Genomic DNA, 12,570 nt, shown 5'->3' on the forward strand with positions numbered 1-12,570 from the left:
CAAGCTTTATGTTGTTAATGTTTTATTTCATCACTACTTCAGAGGTGGGTTGGCATGCTTTATCAATAATGTAGTGACATGAAAGTGGGATGCCTATTCATTCACTTATATGTGTTTTGCAGGTGTAATGTATACAAACTACTTCTGATCTTGCTCTCTCTATATATATATATATATATATATATGCATTGCAGGAAATGATTCATATTTGCTATAAACACAAGATAAAATCTTATATTTAGTCTTATATTTAGTATGGCGTGACAAAAGACGTTTGTCTCTGATTCTCATAGTTTTTATATACTGTAAATAAATGCACAGGATCTCAGAATTGGAAAATGGAAGGACAGAACACAAAGGATTACACCACCACGCAACAATATATCAGTTTATTTTTATATTTTAATATTTGTGTGAAAATAAAGTTAAAATACATCACATTCCTAAACAGGTAAAAATCTGTAAAATATCTCTAATAATTTTAAAGAGATTTGTCCATATATTTTTTGCAGAAAACATATTTAAACATCTGTAATTTTCTTTGGAAACATCTAGACAAGTTGATAAACTAAAAAGATAAAACATCTGTTTATGTAATATATTAATTGATTATTTACCATCCAATTGCACTGTAACTCCTCATTTGGTATTTGCGACTGAATTCCCTTTAATGCAGTTGAATGTATTGCAGTGTAAGTCTGTTTGTTCCTTTTCATGTATGATTGTTCTTTAACTCTTCTTTCAAGAGATAATGACAAGAATACTGATACTTATGTAATGCTTCTATTTTCAGTTGTTCTTAACATGCATTTCAGGAAGGATGTGAATGCATTATACAGTATGTGTCATATTAATATAGTCTCACAGTGATGTTTTAGAAACACAGTATACACTGCAGTGTGGATAAAATCAACCATAAACAAAATGAACCTAGCCTAAATTTTGAGGCACTGGAAAGTTCATAAAGTTACTTTAACCCTGAATAAGATGCATGAGAAGCATTAAAGGGATAGTTCACCCAAAAATGAAAATCATCATTTACTCATCCTCAAGTAGTTCCAAACCTGTATGAATGTCTTTGTTCTGCTGAACACAAAGGAACGTTGGAAACAGAGCAGTTCTGAGGCACCATTGACTTCCATAGTATTTTATTTTTCCTACTATGGAAGTCAATGGTGCCCCAAAACAGCCTGGTTACAAACTTTCTTCAAAATATCTTCCTTTGCGTTCGGCAGAACAAAAATAATCATACAGGTTTGGAACTATTTGAGGGTGAGTAAATGTTGACAGAATTTAAATTTTTGGGTGAACTATCCCTTTAAGGAGCATATACTGTATTCCATTCTACATTGTTAGCTGTCTAGGTGCAAATCAAGTATATCAAGATTTTTGCACTAAATTTAGTACACTACATTTTTGCCACTAAATTGCTGACTAACTTCTGCAGGTCTTCGGTTCGCATTCGGGTGGTTTCCAGGACCTCTTCATGATTAGCCCTTTCTGTGCTGTTGTAGTCAGTCACTACTTTGTTGGTAATAAGGGAGAGTCCAAACACACGCATCCCACAGTGACGAGCGACCACCACCTCTGGAACGGTACTCATACCTAATTGCAGAGAAACTGCATTTATTTGATGAAAAATACAGTAAAAACAGTAATATTGTGAAATATTAGTACTATTTACATAACTGTTTTCTAGTTTAATATATATTTTCAAAATAATTTATTCCTGTGATGGCAAAGCTGAATTTTCAGCAGCCATTACTCTAGTCTTCATTGTCACATGATCCATGCTCAAGAAACATTTCTCATCATTACCAATGTTGAACAGCTGCGTGGCTTAATATTTTTGTAGAAACCATGATATGTATTTTTTGATGAAAAAATACGGTTCATAAGAACAGCATTTATTTAAAATTGAAATATTATGTAGCATAAAGAAACACCACTTTTTAAAACAATTTGAATGCATCCTTGCAGAATAAAAGTATTGATTTTTTACAAATAAAAATACTTTGCATATGCATTTATATAAGCTATAATACACGCACTATGTCTTAACCACTCATAACATTTTTGATAGAAGTGTTATGTAGTCGTACAGTACGTACCCACAGCATCCGCCCCAAGCATCTGTAGCACCCTGCATTCTGCAATCGTCTCATAGGACGGTCCTGCCAACATGCAGTAAACACCCTCCTGGAGGAAAGAGTCACAGCCTAGTTCTTGGGCCGTCTCCCTGGCCATCCGTGCAAAGTCTCTATCATAAGCATCAGACATGCAGGGAAAGCGCACTCCAAATCTACAGGGACAGAACACAAATGTCAGTGAACATTGGACCGGTTGCAGAAATCATTAGAGAAATGCTTGTAAGATTATATAAGTCAAAAATCAAAAGAACTCATCCAAATGCTTTTCTTCAAATTATAGTGTTAGGTAGAATTAGGTTTCGTTAATTATAATTATACAAATGATCTCAAATCTATATGACTGGGTTTTAATAACACATTAAACATCTTACTAAATTATATAGCAATTTACTTTTCCTCATTGCGTCCACACAGGGGATTTTGGCCTGCAAAGCCAGGCATATTGATATGGTCTTTGATCAACATGATGTCTCCCACTTTAAATTTAGGATTGAGTCCTCCAGCAGCATTGGTCACAATGAGAGTCTCAATCCCGAGAAGGAAAAACACTCTTACTGGATATGTGACCTAAAACAGAACAATAGTATAAGATTCAGAGCCGGTTTGACAAACTGTTCTCATCTTTATGAAACAGGAAATTAAAGATTGAATATGATCTGATATATGTTATCAAAACCATATAGTAGGCTATAACTGTATCCCCCCTCCCCGTTTGTCTAAGTTGTCCATTTTAAAAGGATTGAGAATTGCACATTTTTTCAGATTTGAAAAAACTTCATACATTTTCTGTAATTACATTTTAATTGAAAATTGTTTTTCCCTCATGTGCAATGAATTACGAAATTGAGAAACAAATATATGACTGCTTTTTTACAACACAGGCAAGAATATGGACAGTGATTTCAATCGCTCATAAAAACCATGCTATAAATCATAATGTCATATTTCACTTGGCTTCTGCAACAAGGAACAAGCACTGTCTGCATGTTTCTGAACATTATATAACTTGATCACAAACAACACAAATGTTGGAATGTTGTAAAAGTTTATAGGAGAAAACAGGGTGATTTGCCAAAGGTTAACTATTATAATCTCTGTTATACTTAAAATTGCTGATTGCTCTGCTTATATGAACACTGAGAAGTCAATGGTTAAGTACAGAATAACCTCTGCGTTAGTCTTGTGGTATATAATTGCTAAAGGAACAGAAACACTGAGATGATTCTTGACTTTGATTCGTTATTGTTAAGTGTTAAGTGTTACCAAGATGTTTTAATCATCAACTGACAGTGTGCCTTCCCCCCACCCCCAGATTTTCTATCCAATCCCATATGCTTTAAAATGTTCTGATTTTGTTCTATGCTCATACTTTTTCTTGTGAACTACAGGTGGGGGATTGACTGGTGCAATATTGTAGTATGCCTTATCCATTGAAAATTCTATTTTCCCTTTGAGATTTTAAGCATGATACTTACTTTGGCAATGTTATAGCCCTCATAGAAGTGGAAGCGGCCTTGCATGCAAACACACTGCTTTCCATTCAGCTCTCCAAACACCAGCTGACCTTTATGTCCTTGCACTAAAGAGGCATGAGGTAGACTATTACAGTCATGGCCAAAAATATTGGCAGCCTTGGTAAATATGATCAAAGGCGGCTGTGAAAATTAATCTGCATTGTTAATCCTTTTGATCTTTTATTTTCAAAATTCACAAAAATCTAACCTTTCATTGGATAATATGAATTTAAAATGGGGGTTATCATTATGAAATAAATGTTTTTCTCAAATGCATGTTGGACACAATTATTGGCACCCCTAGAAATTCTTATGAGTAAAATATCTCTGAAGTATATTCCCATTCATATTCACAATTTTGAGCACACCAACGTGATTATGAACATGAAATTATCCAGCCATGGCTTCCTGTTTCACAGAAATATAAATAGGAGGGAAAACAAAGCCCAAATTCCCTTAATCATCCATCACAATGAGAAAAACCAAAGAATATATTTCTGATGTGCAGCAAAAGATAATTGAGCTTCACAAATTAGTGAAGTGGCTTTAAGAAAAGAGCTAGAGCAATGAAAATTCCCACTTCCACCATCAGGGCAATAATTAAGAATTTCCAATCAACATAAATGTTACGAAACTGCCTGGAAGAGGACGTGTGACTATATCGTCCTAATGCACGGTGTGAAGGAGAGTTCGAGTGGCTAAATACTCTCCAAGGACCACAGCTGGAGAATTGCAGAAAATAGTTGAGTCTCGGGGTCAGAAAGCCTTAAAAAAATTGTCAAACGGCACCTAAAAGTGTGCCGTTAATTGTGGCCAATGTGTATTAGAGAAAAACATTTATTTCATAATGATATTTCCCCCCATTTTAAATTCTTATTATCCAATGAAAGGATAGATTTTTGTGAATTGTTTTAAATAAAAGATCAAAAGGATTAACAATGCAGATTAATTTTCACAGCCTTCTTTGATCATATTTACCAAGGGTGACGATATTTTTGGCCATGACTGTAAATGTTTGTTAATGCAAACAATAGCCAAATAATGACAGTGAAATGATAAAGGACACATTTTTTCATTTTCGTGTAGTCAGTGAATAGATTATGAAATAAATTTCTCTGAACATCTCCTACCTGTGCTATGGGGAAAGCGGGGGATTTTGTTGTAAGGAAATACTTTCTTGTTGTCCAGCAGGTCAGCCAATCCACCGAGTCCTGAACCACAAATAATTGCCACTTTGGGCCTGATATTTGTGTTAGCAAGCAGCCAGTCTGCGGTTTCTTTGTAGTCTTCATAGCTGCTGCTAGATAGAAACAAAACATGTTTTTTGCTTAATTTTTTTCTAAGTGGGGTTGAAAACCCCATGCATCACACCCATGTCATGACTAATGTCTGACTAATTTCAAACTTGGTTATGAAATAAGGAGGTGTCAGAATTAGATTAATTAGATTAGAATTAGTATTAGACACATGCTATTGTCAAATGACCTGTCAAATACAGTGGTCCAATCAAGTTGCTTTCAGAGTGAGCAAGTCAACTGAAAACAGTATTTAGAATAGAGAAGCAAAAGTATATAGAGTCCTACAGTGACAAAAATGTTTTGTTTTTTTTATATTATATTGTATAATTATTTATCCTTGTTATTTGCAATACTTGTGTTGGAGTATGTTGAATTATCTCTTTGACTGTCATTTACCTAAACAATCACTGTAGTAAATGATTTCCAGTATCTGTCTGCGTGCGTGAGCTACTGTATAACTGCTGGTCATGTAACCATACAAGGCTAATGGAAGGCTAATGGATGACCAATGGAGTATAAATCCATTTCTGAACTGTGTAACTATATAAAATAACTATATTATTGGTCTGTGCTCAACACTGGATTTTGCTTGGGTCTCAACTATCAAAGCAACCTATTGTATTTTTATTTGTAGCAAACTGTAAAGAGCTTTGTTGTCAGTTAGTGTACAAGAATACTTAGGCTTAAAAGACTATATACAGTTAGACGCCATATAGAATTTAACAGATGAAAACGAGGCTGGCCCCAAAAGGTCCTAGATCGCCCCATTTTATTAATGTAATGTTTTATGGGCTTTTATCTATTTAAAGTTCTTCGCTCAGCGAAAAGTCATGTTAAAACAACAGTACAATGCACAGCCTCGTTTTCATTCCTGCAAAATTCACTTTATGACATTATGACATTATGCTCGTCTAAAAGTGTCTGTCATTATTTAACTAACATGAAGCACCATCATAATCTCAGTTATTTTATAGTCTTTTGAAAATGAAACAAAAATGACAGTAGACCCATTCTTACTGAATTGCTCACATACCTGGACTGCCCACATTTATAATCAGAAAGCCTTTCATAGCTGAGAAAATATCCGGTAGGAAGAGCTCAGTGGCCGAGCTGTAAGCATGCGCTGTCCGTGGTGCTGCAGGGCGTTGCGGGATCAGCACTTTCCATTCAAAGAGCTTCAAACACTAAGTGACTCCATAACGCTCAATGAGAATGCACAATAGGCCTCTTATTTTACAATCACAGCCCTTTTTTTTTTACTTTGAAAAGGTCTGCCAACAGCCATGATGTCCTCATTTGGGACGGTTCTCACAGCTGTTATAGCGAAGCCTGTCACTTTAAGAGCTGCGTATTATTCTGGGCGCATCCACAAAGCTGAATAGCAGGATTCTGTTACGTAACCGTAATTATGAGTAGCTGATTTTACAGCGATTTTATAGATAATATGTTATTAAAAATGAGCTTCTAATCGGCAACAAAGGTTCTTTTTTTTACGATGGAACTGGAGGTCACATAGCCTACTAGTGGAAGAATGTGAATGAAGAATAAACTATCGCCATCCAAACACTTGGGGAACTGAAAATCCTCTTGTTAATCATATAGGTTTTGTTCTCGCATTTACTTCAGGTTGATCTATGATATAAAGCCCTGTTTAATGATGAGGGATGTAAATAAAAAGCGACAGTTGTCATGGCAATTACTAACGAATGTAGTCCCATATTTTTTCACAGTAAGATTTCATTTAGACAGTCTGATATGATGTAGGATATTGATTTGGCAGGTCTGCTATGTTGCGAATCTGGCGCATTATATTCGTTTTTCGCCTTACCTGCATTCGCTGGATGTTGACATGTCCGCAGCGGCTGGTTGGTGGGGATACTGTTGGCAGGAGGAATAAAACAGACAGAGCAACCTGAGCGAGAGGTCAAACGCCCGACGGTCTCGTGGGAAGGGCGGCGTGACGGAGGAGGAGTCCGTCTTAAAACTGGTTTCTTAAACAGCGCTCGTTGTTCTAATCCAATTTTCTGTCAGAATGGGCCGCTCACTGACCCGCAGTTAAAGAGCCTTGAGAACTGTCAGCCTTCCAGGACCAGCACAGAAGTGTAGTGGTGCCTCACAGCAGGGCAAATAACGTGTTTCGGTGTAGTTTAACCGAAGTGTCCAGGGAAACGGTTTTTGTTTTTTTAATAGCCTACCAACCGGACTTTGACAGTTTCATCTACTGCCCTAAATATTCAGTCTTTCACTCTTAAAACTAAACTAAATAATAAATGAAGTTCATCAGGTCTTTGAAGTCACGGTTCAACAGCTGACCCGCCTCTTATAAACCTACCAAACTAAATCTCTGCTATAATGGGTTTTTGAGTTGGTTATGGTTCTTTGAGGATTAGAAAAGCTATTTATGTATTATTATACATTCTTCAGATCAGTGCATTGGTTTCTCTTTAAAGCAGGGCTGTAAGCACCATAATCATTAAGGGGACATTGATTGGTCAGATTAGTGATTGACCAATTTGGGTTTTTCAGTGGTCGATTCTTGAGTTGCTATAAAACTTAATTCTTCATGTCTTCAGATCGTAAAACCCTTTTTGCTTGTGTTTTATGCATGTAATGTGGACTATTGGCAAATGCAACATACTGTATAAAACATTACTTCATTACTTCAGTCTAAATTAAAATGTAAAATAAAGCACATTTGAAATATTTAAAGTTAATACTTTGAGAAAGACACTTTGTGAAAAAGAAGTGCACTTAATTATATTGAATATGCACTTATACAGATAATATACCGTAATATTAATGAAAGGGTAGCCTACTTAAAGAAAATACGCTTTCATTACTTTTTTTTAACATAACTAATTACACTTTTAAAAGTGCAGTTTGTAATAATGTCAAATTAAAAGTTTAACTGTAGAGTGCATTTTAAATTATTATGTTTTAATAATATTTTGTCAGGCTTTGAAGAAATACTCTTAATTTAATGTATTGAATAACATATTAAAGTACTTAATTTTAACTGTAGTGTTATTAAAATTTATATATATTTTAAATGTACTAATTTACAACTTTATCAGCATATTACAAATGTGTAATTACCAATATATTTAATATATACAGTATTTACCTATATATAAATATATATATATATTTTAAATTTATTTATTTATTTAAAAAATTTTTTTTACATTTATTCATTTAGCAGACGCTTTTATCCAAAGCGACATTTCTATTAAAATCTCTTCTTTTGTGTTCCACAGAAAAAAGTCATACAAGATATGACATAAAATTGAATAAATGATGACATTTTGGAGTCAACAACCTTTTTAACATTTTGTTTTAATCAGAAAAATTCCAACAGTTCAAACTTATTTATTTACTTATCATGCATTTATTAGATGCTTAATAAAATAACAAATTTGCCAAATCAGGATGAAACTATTACAGTTATGTGCTAAGAAAACTAACCCTTGACATCCACCTTTTTGGAATTCAAAAAACACACAACAACATTGTCATGCACCTCCTCCTTTCTGTTTCACACACACCCATGTGACAGAGCCACTACATCTAAATTACTGGTGCACACAGTATACTGCAGACAAACAGGTTTGTAACTTAAGGCGAGACACTGCAGGTGAATAGGGTATTTTTTTTTTACTAATAGTTATCGCCTTACTTACCTAGTTGATTGATTACATTCATAATTGCAAACATTTTTTGCATTACAAGTTTTCTAAAATGTTAGGTTTAAATATGCAAATGAGGCATTATTTAATGAAATATGCACTAATTTGCATACATTTCTATTACAAAAATCTAAACACTGGATGAAGTCAGTTTCAAAATTCTTGTTAAATTTTTTTGACATATTACAGTCAAAAGTTTTTACAGAGGGAATTTTGGGTATCTCATTTTGTCACTCCATAATTCAGAAAATACTTAGAACAGACAGAAAACACTATATTTTGACAATTTTGGGGGGATTAAAATGTTGTATATAATCAAGAAAATTATATATGAACAAATCCCTCTGTAAAAACCTTCAGGATATAGACAGGAATAAAAATGTAAAGTTTGGTGTGTGTAAGTGCTACTGAAGTGGAGATTTATGGCTCAGTGTAGGAGAAAAAACTCATTTTGAGAAAACGGCCTTTAAAAATATGTATTGTAATTGAAATCTATTGACACAAATAGATAAAGTGCTATAAAAGAAACACTTAACAGTGTCTTTTGGATGTTTTCGTTCTACTAGTCTGAAAAAACACTTCATGAAAAACCAAAAAGCCCAAAATCTCAAAATTGACAGGTGCATGAAAAAACAGTGTTTTTGCCTGTAGTGTCTCCCCTTAATGGAAGAAAATCTCCTCCCCTAAAAGCTTGACTCAGAGAAGGCAGAGAGACCGATACAGTACGGGGAGCTATTGTGTGAAGCCCAGGACAAGAGAGGGGCGAGAAGATACAAACCCAAAAGACTTCATTCTGATGCATCGGGGTCTTTACTGAACTGTGAGCTGGGATGGAAAAATATGGTGACCGCACACAAGCACACGCAGACCACTCGCATAAACTGAAGCGCACTATACAATCAGCCCAGGATGATTTGTGTTGGTGGGTCTGGGCCAAAGGAGCAGGCTACAATATAACGGACCTAACTGAGACCTTTTGTCATACCAGGTTGTGACCTTCCCGACCATATCACAGATTGGGTGTTTTTTTTTTTTTTTGTTGAATAAGTGATCTCCTCTGAACTCATTTGTGGAATTCAAATGCAGGCATCACCAATGACAAAAATGTACCATGGTAACAGAGCTGGGTAGATTACTTACAAATTGTAATCTGTTACTGATTCCAGATTACATGACAAAAATTGTAGTCAGTAACGTAGTCCGTTACATTACACATTTTAGGTAATATAATCAGATTACTTTTAGATTACTTAACTCGTTTATCACATTGATTTAAATAGCATTATCTTGTACCATAATGATATAAAAAATGCAAAGAGTAAGAAAACTTGTTCCATTCATTGTAATTTACAACATGAAGTGCATTAAACATATTACATCAAGGTGTCCCAAACTAGGGGTGCAAACTGCAGAGGGGTTGTGAGTTTAATGAAAAGTTGACAATTAATTAAATCATAAAATTTTTTAAATGAAAATAAATCATTTTAAAACAAACTCCCTTTCTTTTCTTTTTTTAAAAATTTTATTTGAACTCCCTTTCGAGGAAAGTCTCTTCACTTGGCGGCCATATTTGCAACGCCTCCGGGCAGCTCATACAAGACCTATCTTAATGAATGGGGGAATCCTGAAATCTCAAAAACTGCTCGCTGAACTCACAATTAAATTACATATGTCAAATCAGCAACAAAAATCTGATATTAATTGCCCCATGAATGTTGTTTCTTATGCTCAAATAGTGTTTAAAAAGCTTATTTTTCAGGCTAGACCAGGCAATGCGCATGCAGAGTTATAACGTGCTTTTGACTGCGCATGTGCATTGGCTGGTCTAGTCTTTCTATGGGAAATTTGGCTCTTTCATTTAGAAGGTGGGACTATTCCTCCATATTGCGCGTTGCAGTTTCTCCCATTCATAAGTATAGGAGAGAACTGTCTTTGCATTTCTATAGTCTTTGTTTTAAATAAAACACTTACTAAAAAAAGATGAACTATTTTTATTTACCTGCATGCAATGTGATCATTAAACAACATCTAAGAAACCGTGAGCATGCAAATGTCTTACTTAATTATTTAAATATTTATTTTAAAATCTAAGGGGTACTTAAAGCAAATATATCTGGTGAATAAGGTTTAGATGACAAAAAGTTTTGTAATGCCTGCATTACATGTAACTAAGAAATAACGTGATTGTGTGCATTTTAATTAGTTATAATTAATAATACATGGTTAAAAAACCTACGGAGTAATAATTCATATAAAAATGAATGTGTTCATCAGTAGCCTAGCTGATTTGAAACCCTTTGAATTTTGAATTTTGAAACCCTTCTTAAACCTGAAATGATTTTTGTAAATCCAGTAGTCAAATGCTGACGCCACCTGACTAATGACTGGTCTTTGTGTGAATGTCCACAAAACTGGACTATATATATATACATATATAATATGTATATAATCGGTAGGCTATTTTAGAAAGGAAAATTTTAAAGATGAAAAAGATAAATAATTTATTGGTATTGTGTGAATAATATGTAATCATGTAATTCATAAAACCATAACTGTAGTCTGATTATGAGTATTTTAAAATGTAACTTACTCTGATTACAAGTACTTAATTTTTGGAATCTGATTACGTAATCCAGATTACATGTAAACAGTTACTACCCAGCTCTGCATGGTAACCATATAGAGTATACCAAAACACCAGCTCTGAAATTTCTTTTAATGTTTACTCTAATATTTGTTTTATTTAGAAACAATTGAGAGAGAGATGCACCACACCCATGTATTATGTTATGTTGTGTATTATGCTATTATGCACGCTGAACACTCTAACTTTTGGAACAACTACTGGGTGGGTGAGAAAAGGAAAAAGAGAAAAGAAAATGACCTTAATAAAGTCACAATGAATGTAAAATGGCGGAGTGAGTGAAAACATTGTCTTCTTCAGTATAAATCGCTGTATAAAAAGTCAAATAGATGCAATTTTGATATCTTTTTAAAATTGTTGAAGGTATGAAAGAGAAGTGTATTTGTTTTGATAGGAATGAGAGTTAGTAACTATGTCAAATTCAAAATATATTAATGCTTTTTTTGCCATTACACACATACAGTGGTGTGAAAAAGTGTTGCTCCCCTTCCTGATTTTAATTTTATTTGCATATTTGTCACACTTAAAAGATTCAGATCATCAAACAAATTTTAATATTACACAAAGATAATGCAAGTAAATACAAAATGCAGTTTTTAAATGATGATTTCATTTATGAAGGGAAAAAAGCTGTCCAAACCTACCTGGCCCTACGTGAAAAATTAATTGCCCCCTCTTATTAAATCATGAAAGAACTGTGATTAACCACATTATTTTAGAAAGCTGAGTTAAATTTCACTACTCAAACCCAGGCCTGATTACTGCCAGACCTGTTGAATCAAGAAATTACTTAAAAAGAACCTGTCTGACAAAGTGAATCATGTTTAAAGAGCAACACATCATTCCACGATCTTAAGAAATTCAAAAACAGATGAGAAACAAAATAGTTTACATGTATCTGTCAGGAAAGGGTTATAAAGCCATTTCTAAGGCTTTGGGACTCCAGCAAACCATGGCCAGAGCCATTATCCACAAATGGAGAAAACTCGGAACAGTGGTGAATCTTCCCAGGAGTGGCTGGCCAACCAAAATTACTCCAAGAGCACAAAGACGACTCATGCAGGAGGTCATAAAAAGAACATCATACCAACAATCAAACATGGTGGTGGTAGTGTGATGGTCTGGGGCTGCTTTGCAGCTTCAGAACCTGGATGACTTTCCATAATTGATGGAACCATGAATTCTGCACTCTGTCAGAAAATCCTGAAGGAGAATGTCGTGTTCGTGACCTCAAGCTCAAGTGCACTTGGGTTATGCAGCAGGACAATGATTCCAAAC

The 12,570-nt window shown here is 34.4% G+C and overlaps 1 protein-coding gene across 2 annotated transcripts; it reads right to left on the reverse strand.

The window, feature by feature from the left end:
* Positions 1 to 384: 384 nt before the first annotated feature.
* pnp6 (purine nucleoside phosphorylase 6) lies at positions 385 to 7,083 on the reverse strand. 2 transcript variants are annotated; one of them, XM_058751358.1, is made up of 6 exons: positions 6,791 to 7,083; positions 4,795 to 4,961; positions 3,626 to 3,729; positions 2,542 to 2,717; positions 2,112 to 2,302; positions 385 to 1,605 (listed from the first exon to the last, which is right to left on the reverse strand). In XM_058751358.1, the coding sequence occupies exons 1-6, from the start codon at positions 6,811 to 6,813 to the stop codon at positions 1,409 to 1,411; spliced, it is 858 nt and encodes a 285-aa protein (XP_058607341.1). In that variant the 5' UTR covers positions 6,814 to 7,083; the 3' UTR covers positions 385 to 1,408. The 2 variants fall into 2 exon arrangements, with proteins under 2 accessions (XP_058607341.1, XP_058607339.1); XM_058751356.1 differs by having other exon boundaries at positions 4,795 to 4,964; positions 6,791 to 7,082.
* Positions 7,084 to 12,570: the final 5,487 nt, after the last annotated feature.

The sequence above is a fragment of the Onychostoma macrolepis genome, chromosome 18, assembly GCF_012432095.1.
Source record: "Onychostoma macrolepis isolate SWU-2019 chromosome 18, ASM1243209v1, whole genome shotgun sequence".
Lineage (NCBI taxonomy): Eukaryota > Metazoa > Chordata > Actinopteri > Cypriniformes > Cyprinidae > Onychostoma > Onychostoma macrolepis.

Bases quoted from the DNA above. Each gene is read 5' to 3' on its own strand.
- pnp6 (XM_058751356.1), bottom strand. From the start codon at position 6,813: ATGTCAACATCCAGCGAATGCAG. The intron at 4,965-6,790 runs GTAAGGCGAAAA...GTTTCTATCTAG, and splicing joins TCAACATCCAGCGAATGCAG to CAGCAGCTATGAAGACTACA. The intron at 2,718-3,625 runs GTAAGTATCATG...GTTCTGTTTTAG, and splicing joins AGGGCTATAACATTGCCAAA to GTCACATATCCAGTAAGAGT.